Source organism: Ambystoma mexicanum, chromosome 3q (genome assembly GCF_040938575.1).
Source record: "Ambystoma mexicanum isolate Mex_15411 chromosome 3q, UKY_AmexF1_1, whole genome shotgun sequence".
Taxonomy (NCBI): Eukaryota; Metazoa; Chordata; class Amphibia; order Caudata; family Ambystomatidae; genus Ambystoma; species Ambystoma mexicanum.
The window spans coordinates 1,193,218,939-1,193,231,752 of NC_090926.1; the positions used below are offsets into that span (position 1 = coordinate 1,193,218,939).

The 12,814-nt window shown below is 47.8% G+C and overlaps 1 protein-coding gene across 3 annotated transcripts in view; it reads right to left on the reverse strand.

The window, feature by feature from the left end:
* The window catches only part of COL5A3 (collagen type V alpha 3 chain), an 899,023-nt gene that overhangs the window by 378,301 nt on the left and 507,908 nt on the right, over positions 1–12,814 (reverse strand). For all 3 annotated transcript variants that reach the window (XM_069604041.1, XM_069604040.1, XM_069604039.1), the window contains 2 exons: positions 9,200–9,307; positions 5,946–5,999 (listed from right to left, as the gene is read on the reverse strand). In XM_069604041.1, coding sequence (XP_069460142.1) covers positions 5,946–5,999; positions 9,200–9,307 — 162 coding nt within the window. The remainder of the gene's footprint in view (positions 1–5,945; positions 6,000–9,199; positions 9,308–12,814) is intronic.

A 12,814-nucleotide genomic window follows, 5' to 3' on the forward strand; every position in this document is an offset into this window, starting at 1 on the left:
CAGTTAGAGGGTTTCAGGGATGTGATGATTTTTTGAACTTCCGGTATGGTGTCTTTTTTGAACGAGAAGCCTGCGATAGTGTAGTTAGGTGTGGGTAGGCTAAGGTTGGTGAAATTGTTGTTGAGTTGTTGCCGTTTGTTTTCGATTTCAGTTTGGAGTCCTAAAATGTTATTGATGAGGGCGTTCTGGATGTTGGTGCACCAGGGTTTGTCTTTCGGGCAGGTTTCCGGGGGCGAAGTAGGGTTTTCTAGTTCCTTCAGAATTTTGAATAATTCTTTAGTGGAGGATCCTGCCTGAGCGATCCTGGTGTTGTAATTATCTTTTTTGGTCCGGATTATCTCGCTTTTGTAAAGTGAGGATAAGTTAGTGAGGTTGGATTTGTTTACTGCAGTGGGGTTAGTCTTCCAGGTGAGGTGAGCCTTAGCTTTCTTTTTTCTAAGTAGTTTGAGCTCAGGGGTGTACCATGAGTTCAGATGAGCTTTGGGTTTAGCTTTGCGTATTTTCAAGGGGGCAACGGTGTCCATTGCTTTGGCCATGGAATCATTGAAGGTGTCAATCAGCAGGTTTAAGTCAGCGTTAGCTGGGAGGGCATTGAGGGTAGGTAAGACCAGTGGTAGTAGGGCTTCAGCAGTGATGTTGCGTTTATTCCTGGTGGGGTATGCTGGTGCCATGGGGTGCTTATTGGGCAGTACCTGATTGGTATTAACCTCAAGGGGGATCATGTGGTTATCGGTCCATGCCAGAGGTTGGGGGTCTTTGCAGGTTGTGTTGCAATTGTGGGTTGCTACCCAATCAAGGGTTCTGCCTTTTTGGTGGGTAGGGAGTACAATGAGTTGAGTGAGACCGTGATCGGTTAGGGCATTGGCCAGGGATGCAGCAGGTGCGTCGTTTGGGTCTTGGTAGCCGAGGTTGAAGTCTCCGAGGATCATGAATTGTGCTGTTGGCTTGGAAATTTTGGTGATGAGGGATGTGATGTCTTCTTCGAAGGTCCCAGGGGGACATGGGGGTCTGTATATGAGGTGGATAGTTATCGTGGCTGTGGGGGAGGTTTGTAGTTTGGTTGTGAGTAACTCGCAGGAAGTGAATGCGACTGTGTCGGTTAGTCTGAGGCCTAGAGCGGATTTGGAAATGATTGCTACGCCTCCACCTCTGGCGTTAGGTCTGTCCGCTCTGAGGATAGTGTATTTGTCTGGGATGGCTAGCGATAAATAAGTTCCGGACGCCTCATGAAACCAAGTTTCTGTTAGGGCTAAGAAGTCAAGGTCAATGGTAAGGATGATGTCTGCAATTTCTGTGGGGTGGGCAGCCAGGGATCTGACGTTGAGAAGGGCGCCTTTTAGTGGGGGAGGAGTGGGTTTGCTTGGTGCAATGTGCTTTGTATTAGTTTTGGTGTAAGGTCTGGAGTAAGGTTTAGAGTTTGTGGTGGGGAGCCTGGAGCCTAATCTTTCGTTGCGGGTTGTGATGTTGGGACTAAGGGAGAGGGGGGTTGGTCCGGGCGGCTTAAAGCGGGTGAGAGGTTTGGTGGTCGATTTGGTTTTGTTAGACTTAGCAGTGGGACTGTGGTGGCTGTTGGTGGGTAGGCCACGGATGGCGATGGATGTGGAGGTGAGGGGGTGGTGGTAAGTGGAGGGGAAAGGGGGTGTGGAGGGTAGGAACAGAGTGGGGCAGGGGGTGGGGTGGTGTCTGGGGCACCCTAGTTTAGCCAGGCCGTCCTGATGGGCTATGTAGCTATTGTTGCTACAGGGTACATTGTCCTGTATTAAGCAGAAAGGGAACATGGTTAGGGCGAGCCAGAAGATCATGGTCTGTGGATAGCGGTGGAGTCTGGTGGCGCTGGAGGGGAGCAGGTCAGACTAAGATAGATGGTGGCTGGTTGGAATCGGGTAGAATTGGTCAGGTACAGCCTGTGCACTATAGTATCTAGGTTGGATACAACTAGTTGTAAGGTTGGAGCATACAACAGGGCACCTAGATGTGACAATTCCTGACATTGACTAAAATGCATATATCAGAGGGTCTGTTAGCGACCATAGGGCACAACTCAGTTCTGGTGGTCTGTGTATATCTGCATTGCATCACAGTATGGTTTGAGAGAGGTGTGCAGTTGTGAGCAGTGTGTGCAGAGGATTAGATCTGAGTACAATTGTCATAGTGGTTGGGCAGCTGCAGTGACTAAGGCAGTGACCATAAGGCACAACACATTCTAAAAGTGGTCAGTTATTGACCATAAGGCACAACACAGTCTGAATGTGGTCTGCTATTGACCATAAGGCACAACACAGTCTAAAAGTGGTCTGCTATTGACCATAAGGCACAACACAGTCTAAAAGTGGTCAGTTATTGACCATAAGGCACAACACAGTCTGAATGTGGTCTGCTATTGACCATAAGGCACAACACAGTCTAAAAGTGGTCAGTTATTGACCATAAGGCACAACACAGTCTGAATGTGGTCTGCTATTGACCATAAGGCACAACACAGTCTAAAAGTGGTCAGTTATTGACCATAAGGCACAACACAGTCTGAATGTGGTCTGCTAGTGACCATAAGGCACAACACAGCCTAAAAGTGGTCAGTTATTGACCATAAGGCACAACACAGTCTGAATGTGGTCTGCTAGTGACCATAAAGCACAGCACAGATAGTGAGGTCAGTTAGTATTCATTAGCCAAGCAGGTATTAGGCTCTATAGAAAGACCAACACTTGCCACCGGAGTAAGCGGGCGAGTGCAGAGCGAGGCAGCAAAAGGAAACAGAGTAGAAGATTGAGTGATATATTGTGCGTCTTAGCAACCAAGGCCAGGTAGGCTGCAATCTATGGCTAGAACGTCTGCTAGATTCAGGTCCCCGTGGGACGCTATAGCACTTAAGATTAGTTTACTCACATGGCCAGGTATAAGGAGGCTTGAGAACATTGGTACATCAGTGACGCCACTTTGGTCGAAAAAGCAATTAATGGAGTCCCAGGATAGTTCTGCAGACGGGGTGGCGAGTGTTCCAGAGCCTTTACTTGCCAGAACTAAGGGGCAGCATCTGTGGCCCAGGCTCACAGTGCTACGAACAGGCGCAGGAACAGGCCTTTGTATGGCCTTCGGACTGGCCGCTGGCGATTCCGCCTGCCGGCGGATCCAGCTGATGGAATCGACGTTCAGCCTCGGTTTCGCGCTGCGCAGCGCCCGGCATGGGCGAGTCAGGCGCCGTATGGGGACAGGGTCAGGCAGGCCCTGTTCCGTGTTGCTCGCTCGGAGCCTGGATCCTCTGCTGGGCTGGGGGGGCTCCTGCCCTCACCCCTCAATGAAGAAGGATGGAATGGGGGGACCTGGGGCACGGGAACAGGCCTTTGTATGGCCTTCGGACTGGCCGCCGGCGATTCCGCCTGCCGGCGGATCCAGCTGATGGAATCGAGGTTCAGCCTCGGTTTCGTGCCGCGCAGCGCCCGGCATGGGCGAGTCAGGCGCCGTATGGGGACAGGGTCAGGCAGGCCCTGTTCCGTGTTGCTCGCTCGGAGCCTGGATCCTCTGCTGGGCTGGGGGGGCTCCTGCCCTCATGCCCTCAATGAAGAAGGATGGAATGGGGGGACCTGGGGCGCAGGAACAGGCCTGTGTATGGCCTTCGGACTGGCCGCCGGCGATTCCGCCTGCCGGCGGATCCAGCTGATGGAATCGAGGTTCAGCCTCGGTTTCGCGCTGCGCAGCGCCCGGCATGGGCGAGTCAGGCGCCGTATGGGGACAGGGTCAGGCAGGCCCTGTTCCGTGTTGCTTGCTCGGAGCCTGGATCCTCTGCTGGGCTGGGGGGGCTCCTGCCCTCACCCCTCAATGAAGAAGGATGGAATGGGGGGACCTGGGGCGCGGGAACAGGCCTTTGTATGGCCTTCGGACTGGCCGCTGGCGATTCCCCCTGCCGGCGGATCCAGCTGATGGAATCGAGGTTCAGCCTCGGTTTCGCGCCGCGCAGCGCCCGGCATGGGCGAGTCAGGCGCCGTATGGGGACAGGGTCAGGCAGGCCCTGTTCCGTGTTGCTCGCTCGGAGCCTGGATCCTCTGCTGGGCTAGGGGGGCTCCTGCCCTCACCCCTCAATGAAGAAGGATGGAATGGGGGGACTTGGGGCGCGGGAACAGGCCTTTGTATGGCCTTCGGACTGGCCGCCGGCGATTCCGCCTGCCGGCGGATCCAGCTGATGGAATCGAGGTTCAGCCTCGGTTTCACGCTGCGCAGCGCCCAGCATGGGCGAGTCAGGCGCCGTATGGGGACAGGGTCAGGCAGGCCCTGTTCCGTGTTGCTCGCTCGGAGCCTGGATCCTCTGCTGGGCTGGGGGGGCTCCTGCCCTCACCCCTCAATGAAGAAGGATGGAATCAACGAGTGAAGGGTTATTTGTCGGCAAACTAGACTTCCTGTTGCCCCATGTGTAAATGTGGGGTTTTGGATGTACTACGTTGAGGACACTATAATAATTGCTCATGACAGCAGGGTAAGCTGCATGCTAGTGCCCGTGAGCACTACATACTAAGGTCATGTGAGAGGGCTGGCCAGTCCCTGCGTAGCCATAGTTCCTCTAAATGACACGCAAAGGCTATGACATGGCACTCTCTCTCATGGCAGAGCAAAACCGCTGCATATCCGATGTTACAGTGCTTCCCCTGAACATTCACCCTGAGAGAAATAATGGTCTCCAGCACTGGATCTTTCATACATTTTCATGAGTGCTTTCTTGTACCTGGGCTGGCAAACCTTGACTTTAATTAAATATTCTACACTCACAAACTACAGTTCTAAGTAACTGTCTTATTTGTAGCATGACAAAGCTGCTTGGAATCAGAAAGAGAGATTGGAAGCCAGTTGTGTAACTACCAGCATTGATGAGAAAAACTGAATACAACAGAAAAAATCAAAACAGCTGGGTGTTCTATCGCGTTTGATGCTGCCTGGAACAGGTTAATGGAACAATAACAGTGATGGGACATTTCTTTTGGAAAAGTAAGTGATGGGGCAGGTGTATGTGTCATGATTTCTTGACGAGAATCTTGGTTTCGAAGAAGGGATTTGGCAGTGTAATCTCCCACATTACAGGGGGGTTTACGTGTCTACTCAAGGACTAGGGTGCTATCTAGAAATGTTATGATGAAACGTCCATTATGGTGGTCTTGGGGGCTATTACAAACCCTAATGTCAGCAGGTTTAACTACATAAAGAGTGGGCAAGGAGGCTTGCTTCAATCCACCTATGGTGGAGTGTACAATCTATTTTTATGCCGCCTGTGATCTAGAGAATTAGGGAATGTGGGGCTCAGTACATCTTCAATATCCATAGGAAGGGGAGGGCTTGTACCATCTCCAGAGGAAACATGATTTATATCCACATAGTGTGGCAGGTTTGAGCAAAAACCAGACGGCAGCATTATGTAGATCCCTCTATTGCTATACACACATCATTTAGACGTAGCATAACCTGCATGAGATCACCAGTGTGTAGAAGGCTTAAGCGCTTTTCAGTGGAGGCATTCCTAAGGTATTACCCAAATTGACCTTTTGCACAATATAATTATAGTGGTCCTAATTGACCTTCTGCACAATTGACCTTTATATTATTTTACTTATTTTATATATGTATTGGGTTGGTTTTGGATTATAAATAATATAAGGGGATTAGCTGGGGGGCTGCAGGGGGTTTTCGATTGGGTGTGGTGGTTGCGGGGGTTTCCCCCCGCATATTTTTCCTAATTGACCTTCTAAATTAGGTCAATTCTCCCGAAGTCAATTGTGAAAAGGTCAATTAGTATACAACCATTCCTAAACCATTGGTTGTGGGTCAGTTTGCATTACTATGTTCCAGGAACTCCATAGGGGTGTTGAAGACATTAGCAGACACCAGAGGAGGTATGCTTGAGATCTAGAATTCCCCATCCACACCCTCAAAAAACTCATTACTTGCATCTTGTGCTTGGTTACCTTCGGTCCTGCACGTCCTGGATATCCTGGGAGTCCTGGAACACCTAGTTTTCCCTGCACAAAGAAATAGCCATGAGCTTAAAAAGAGCTTTCACATCAGAACAAAAAAACACAGCTTTAAAAGAAAGGTTCGTCAAAATAAGTTAGTAATGAAAAAGTACATATAAACAAGTAAACCAAACAGAAACCTAATCAGACAAGTGAATAAAAAAAAGTGGAGAAAACTAAATCTGAGGAAAAAAGGAATATACATACACACTCGCTTAAGCACACTTAATCAGACTGGCAGACACACAATTATAGTGTCTCTCTCTCCTTCTCTTTTGTGGGAACACCCCAGAGCCACTCTAACCATAACATACTCCTTCAAAAACCCTGTGATGCTCAATTACCCCATACACTTAGACATGCCAAGACACTCTAAATTCAGAAAAATAGACACATCTCACACACACACATACACACACACATACCCACTTGCAAACACTTAGGAGAACACGTGCATAGGGCCGCATTTCACATACAGACAAAAAAACAAAGGTAGTCCCACACACTCTAATTCTAAATGCACTAGGCTCCAATATGTGTGACAGCAGAAAGCCCAGGGTGGCAGGGCAGAGCAGAGAGGTTTGCTTGTGGAAAGGCATAGAGTCCTCCAGGCAGGACAGTAAAATGCCCTATGTTTCTAGTTGCCCTAGTTAGGCAGGAAAGGTTCCATTCCTCTAGGCGATTTCAGGGATTCCAGGATCACAGCAACTGTTAACAGGCCCATTCATCCAATGGCAATCAGTGAAAGCGGCTGAAATCCCCCACCCCAAGTTTTCTCAGAGTCTCTGAGCCCACCAAAGAGCCAAAGTCCAAACAATGATATCCAGCTAGTCCTATTACCCAGTGGTTGGCAGGATCTTTGGAGTTAACTATAGGACTGATTTTGATGAATCCTTGGAGTATATCTTCCTCCTCACTCCTTCTATGCCTAGTCACCCACACCTACCTATTAGCCAGTCCACTTCAGCAGATTTATTGGCCAAATTAGAACATTTTCTGCACACATCCAGTATATTGTAATTGTATATTTGTAGACTTCTTATACACAAGTGAAGTGCTTCAAAGCGCTTCAAGGCGGGAAGGGTACAAAGGGATATCGTCATCATTCTTAGGACTTGACATTCCGAATGATCTACACCAATAACTAGCATACTAGGCCAGAGGCTTTTCAACTTGTATAAGTGCGTGACAAAGAGTGGGGAGAGAAGGGGCGGGGTGGAGCGGGAGAAGGACATACGAAGACAAGAATGTTGGTGATCTCTGCACCTGTGCATGAGTATATTACACACAACCAAGCTAGGGAGGGAAGACAGAAGAGGACAGGACAGACAGACATGCTAAGCCTAGTACATTTAAAGTCGTACAAGCTATAAGCACGAGGGAGGGGGACGAGAGCTCCCAGTCCAGCAGGGGTGGGGGAACCTGGGACGTGTGAGGCTCTGGAGGTGAGCCAGGCGACCAGTCGGCGACCTTAGCAGGTTGGGGAAGAGAATGAAGGAAGGAAGTATGAAAGGAGCCAGAGGTCAGCAAGGGAGAGGGAGAGAAAGGGGAGGAGAAGAGGAAGATCTTGAGGAGTTTACAGAACTTAAGGAGATCCAGCTCAAGACAGAGAGAGGTAGGTAGACTGTTCCAGAGGGAGGCACCTGCAGAGGATAGGGATCTACCCCTAAATCTCTGTTTGGAAAAACGGCTCACCCGCAGCGAGTTGGAGGAGTCTGAGGGGGGCCGTGGAAGGAGATTATTTAGGAAGAGAGCATTGTAGATAGTAAGAAGGTCCTCTGGGGATCCACTTTCCTAGGGCCATCACGCTTTTTGCAGTGCCCAAGAATAACAAGGCTGGATGTCTCAGCATACCGATCTCTCCCTACCTGAACAGAAAATCTGTTTCAGTCCTTCCTTTGACAAGGCAACAGGCTGCAGATTTCGCGCTTGTTAATCTCCATATACCCATAGGACTCTCTCACTGATAGTTCCTCCACTTTCTGCTGGTGCACAGGCACTTCCAGTACAGAGTTCTGCTTTTTACCTCATCAACCCAACAGATACCTTCTCCTACAACTATGTGGATGATACCCACATTTATTTTTTTGTATTCTTTATAGTGCCACCTATCTTAAGAGCAATGGAGCGCTTTACAACAGGATTGTGCCAGAATTGGACATGGCATTTTATACAATAACGGAGTACTGTTTATGGAAGGAAAGATGGATTTACCTATTGAGTCATCAGCAGGTCATGGTTTGCATCACTCCCAGCTCTCACTAAATCTAGTAACATGTTTCATGGACAGTGATGATCCCTACATCATCCAGTGTTGTCTCAGGAGAATTTGCAGATCTGACAAGCTGCCAGAAAGCCCTGTACACAGTCCCAGTACTGCACCAAGTGACTGTGATTATGCTAATGGATGGTGAGCAAAATGTTAATTGTTTAAATTGTTTCTTGAACAATGTTATTTTCATCACAGCAGGGTTATCCACGTCAGATGTTAGTATTGATGTATGCAGGACTTCTCTTCTTGCAAACGGCGAGGCCATCTCTACCACATTTGGACTTAAGAATAGCTTGTTAAGCACTTAGGCATTAGCCCTAAGAGCCCATGGCTATGGAACAGTTGCTGTGGTCTCTTGGAAAGTGGCCTTCTTAGCCACTGTCACATCTGCAGAGAGGATCTTCAAGCTACCGGTGTTAACTGACTCGCATAACAGCCCTGGGGAGCATGGGCAGTTCGATTACAAAAACCACCCTCTTAATCTTCTGTTTGGTAATATGCCATAATTATGTAGGAGAGGGAACAGGACGCAGGAGTAAGAAAAGGTTACTCACTGTAGTGACTACAGTATTCCTAGACTGTACTTCTCTTTCCTCAATACTTTACTATTGAATTGAGTATTGGTGGCATCTATCATTAACACAGCTGTTTTGTGGTACATAATGATCACCTCTCGGAAGGAGGGCCCAGAAGATTTTGGGATACGTTATTTTTTCAATCTAATCACATCCTGTCTCTATGGCATCAGCTGATAGGGGAAACCATAGGGTGCAGTGTTGAGGGTATACCGATACAAATAAGATGTTGAAGGATACTGAGCTTGGAAACACTTGTGCACAGGCGCGTTATAAATGCCACCTCATATCATATTATATATCAAAAGAATGGCGAGCAGACACCGTACTAATCAGGTATGAATACTGGAAGGGCGTACCTTCTCCCCAGGGATTCCCTGCGAGCCACCTTCTCCTTGGGGTCCCGATTGTCCCTTCAGCCCTTCAGTACCATCTTCTCCACGGGATCCAATAGGTCCTGGATCTCCCTGAAAAACAAGCAAACATTTGAAGACGCGCATATGTCTGGAACTGCCAAGAATACTGTGGAACACTGAGTACAGAAAGAGCTGATGCAAATGGAGGAGTGCAGTAAGAAAAAATGCTTACTTTGTTTTTTCCCTGCATCTGCATACATTCCTTGGTACACAAGGTCTGCATGCCGTGCCTCAGCACCATGGTTCTGCATGGTAGGCAATCACGAGGATTCTGCTAACATCAGACCCCTCATGATTGCTCAGTACGTCAAAGGACATTCTGCTCCACCCCCTACCTGGCAGAGACACCCTGCTATTTGAAAGTCCATGTTTTAGCAGAAAATCGAGTAATTTGCCTTTCATTTCTCTTCTTCATACAAACATTACACGTGGTGGAGAGAGAATGAAGGTTCCTGCATGTCTGTGCTGATCTTCTCGTAGGGTCCCAGAAAAGGACTCCTTACCAAAGATCTCTTCTTGTTTTCCCAGCTGTTTATACCCACAAATCAACAGACCAATCCCTGACCATGTGTCACACACACACATATATTTGGGATGTCTAATGCTTTCTAGACATCTGGCAATCAAGTGGAATTCAGGTACCCAACAATCCGGTTTCTCTGCCAGTCATGTGACAAAACGGGTAAACTTCTAGTAATCTGGGATGACATTCGTTGCAAACCAAAATCAAACTCCATTACATGCTGATTCACATGGACGACCCTATTGCTTTTGAGAAAGTTTACCTCAAGTAGTTCCGCTGATAACCCCTATACTTGACCCCTTAATTCCCCAGGTCTCTCTGTCTTTCGCCCTCATTTTCGTGCCTTGCTCTTTTACCTTGCTATATTCATGCTATATAAATTCAGTACATGCCGTAGGTGGCCTTCACTCCCAGACAAACATTGTATTGGTTCAGGACTATTCTTTGCAACCAGGAACAGAGGGCCAAGCAAGAAATGTTCCCTTTTGAGTTTGCTCCCTATGAAGTCTGTCATGGATTGCTGTCTTATCAGTTCTGTTGAGTATCTACACGCTCACCCACATTAGAATACTCAGAGCTTAAACACTCCATTCAGTCATATACAGCTGACTCCCAGAGGCACCTTAAGATCTGTGGAGCACAAAATCAGATGCCTTAATTGTCACTGAGGCCTTCAAGGAATAGATGAGTTCAGAAGTGGCCTTGAGCTCAGTACAGTCATGACATCATTTTTCCTGCTATTCTCACAACGTATCCCACACCGCGACTTAAGTATTTCACAAATAGGCAGAGTGGTCAGATACTACTTTTTTAAATGTACACAAATGAGAACAACTTCCTGTACAGTAGTTCAAGGGCTATATACTGTGTTGGTGGGCACAGTAAACACTGAAAAAACGGACTTAGTGCATGTTCTGCTTGCCACCTTCCATGGCTACCAGCTAAAGAGACTGTAGAAGTTACAAAATACTGCTGCGTGATTATGACTCAGCTGAGTAACAGTGACTCTGTTGTCCCTGTTCTTTAAAGACTACTCTGACTGACATTATGGTCCATACTACACTACATCGACAGACCTCTACCTCACCTGTATGTTTGCAGCAGAATCATCCCCTACTTTCCCTACAGACCCATCCACTCTGCTGTCTTCCCAGAAATGTTAAGGACAAAGAAGAGCTGAACAGGCTGTTGGACTCTGGTGCACCTACTCCAAACCCTCAACACAGAGTCTTCCAAACAATTATCTATTTCTAAAATGTGCATTCAATTTCCACCTCTACCAGATGTAACGATGGACATTGTATAATTGTATATTTTATAAATGGTATGTACAGCACGCTTAATACCGAAGAGGTTTCTAAGCCCAGATCTGAGATTCTAACCTGTGTTTCTCTGTGCTGCCTTTCTTTCAATACTAGCGCATTGCCACTGGGCAGTACTACCTGTAAATGATCTTGTCACTTGGAGAAGTGGCTCCAGGGGTAGCCCTTCCCTGTGAGTCTAGTGAGGTCGCTACCCAATAGTCCGCTGATAGGTGGTGTTAAGCGGCACCTCACAGGGATAGACTCCCCGCATGGGGATACGGACTCCCGTTCCATGAAGGAATTCCCTAACCCCTTTTCCCTTTGAACAAAGTCCGTATCAGAAATCCCTGAAAACACTTCTATTATGGTAATGTCTCTTCCGCCTTGAATCCACTAATTAATATGACCCAGATGAAGAAGAGCTAAAGAAACCTGCAGAGTAATAACAGGTTGCCTTAGCATAGTACTGAGAAGAGTTGGCCCCAAGGATGCATAAAGATTATCTCAACAACAGCAAAGAAGGACTTGGGGAGGATCTGCCCACAGGATAAATAAAGAGCGAGAAAGGTCTGGGAAATAGAGAGAACAGCCAGCGTGTAGCCATTCCAGCCCGGGAAGTTTGATCCTGGGAACACAAAGCTGATCCTTAGTGGAGGGGACATCCATGAAGAGTCGACAGAGCACTGGGGTGGAAGCCAAGCTCCTGACCAGTGGAAGAGTTAGAAACAAGGCAGCAGTGGCGTGACCTCAGGGAGGTGGATCATGTGGTCTTGCAACTGTGCCGGAGCTGTGTGGCCTAAGTCTCTGCGGAGCCAAAAGGACGAAGCAGGGAGCGGAGTGAAGGAAGTGCTGAAGCAATGCAAGTTAGTCCATTACCCCAGGAAGATCCGGTGATGCATACACGACACAGTAGTAGCCAGAGATCCAAGTACCAAGAGAACCTCGGGAGTGTGCTCCCTCATCACAGTAGTAATATCCAAAGACCTAACAGACAAAAGGGCATTGGGAGGAATCTCCCTCGTCCCAGTGGTAATCCAAGTAGGGCTAAAGAGGATACTAGACAACAAGCTGTCTGGAGGTAATCGTCATAATATCATTAAACAGGGAAGAATTGCTACAACTGTAACGCAAGCTTTCAGGAGCCATTGGGAAGAAGTGAAGAGACTTTTGAGGACTATTGTCAAAGACTATCCCAAGTCAGCCCTTAAGGCTTTGCAATATGGGCCAGGAGAGGCCAGCCATTCTCCTAACCATACTCTGTTGAATCAGATGCTAGTGCAAAGCATTGTTGGAAATGGATTAAAGACTGAGCCAGTTCACCAGGAGAAGGGAGTCGTTCTCCTGGTACTAGTTTCATTTGGATGCTGAACCCTTTTGTAGATTAGTGGTAGGGTTAGAGTAGATTTTCAGACAGAGAACAGACACTTTATTTGGACAAACATCCTGACAATGAGCACCCAAGTTGATATTTGTTTAGGTAGACTATTTTCTTTATTTCTAAATTAAAACTTTGTTGAAACACGCCGCCCTTTTGTCGGACTCCTTACTCCACCACACCACTCAGACTATAGGCCCAATTCTCTCTTTGTCACCATGACCAGTGGTAATACAGGGGTATTGGCAATGTTACCAGTCGAATGCACGTGAGGTGCAGTCCCAATGAACCCAGAGGACCAGACAGCCCTGTATGAGCATGATTTACCAGCAGCCCTTTGAAAGCTAGCAAGATAC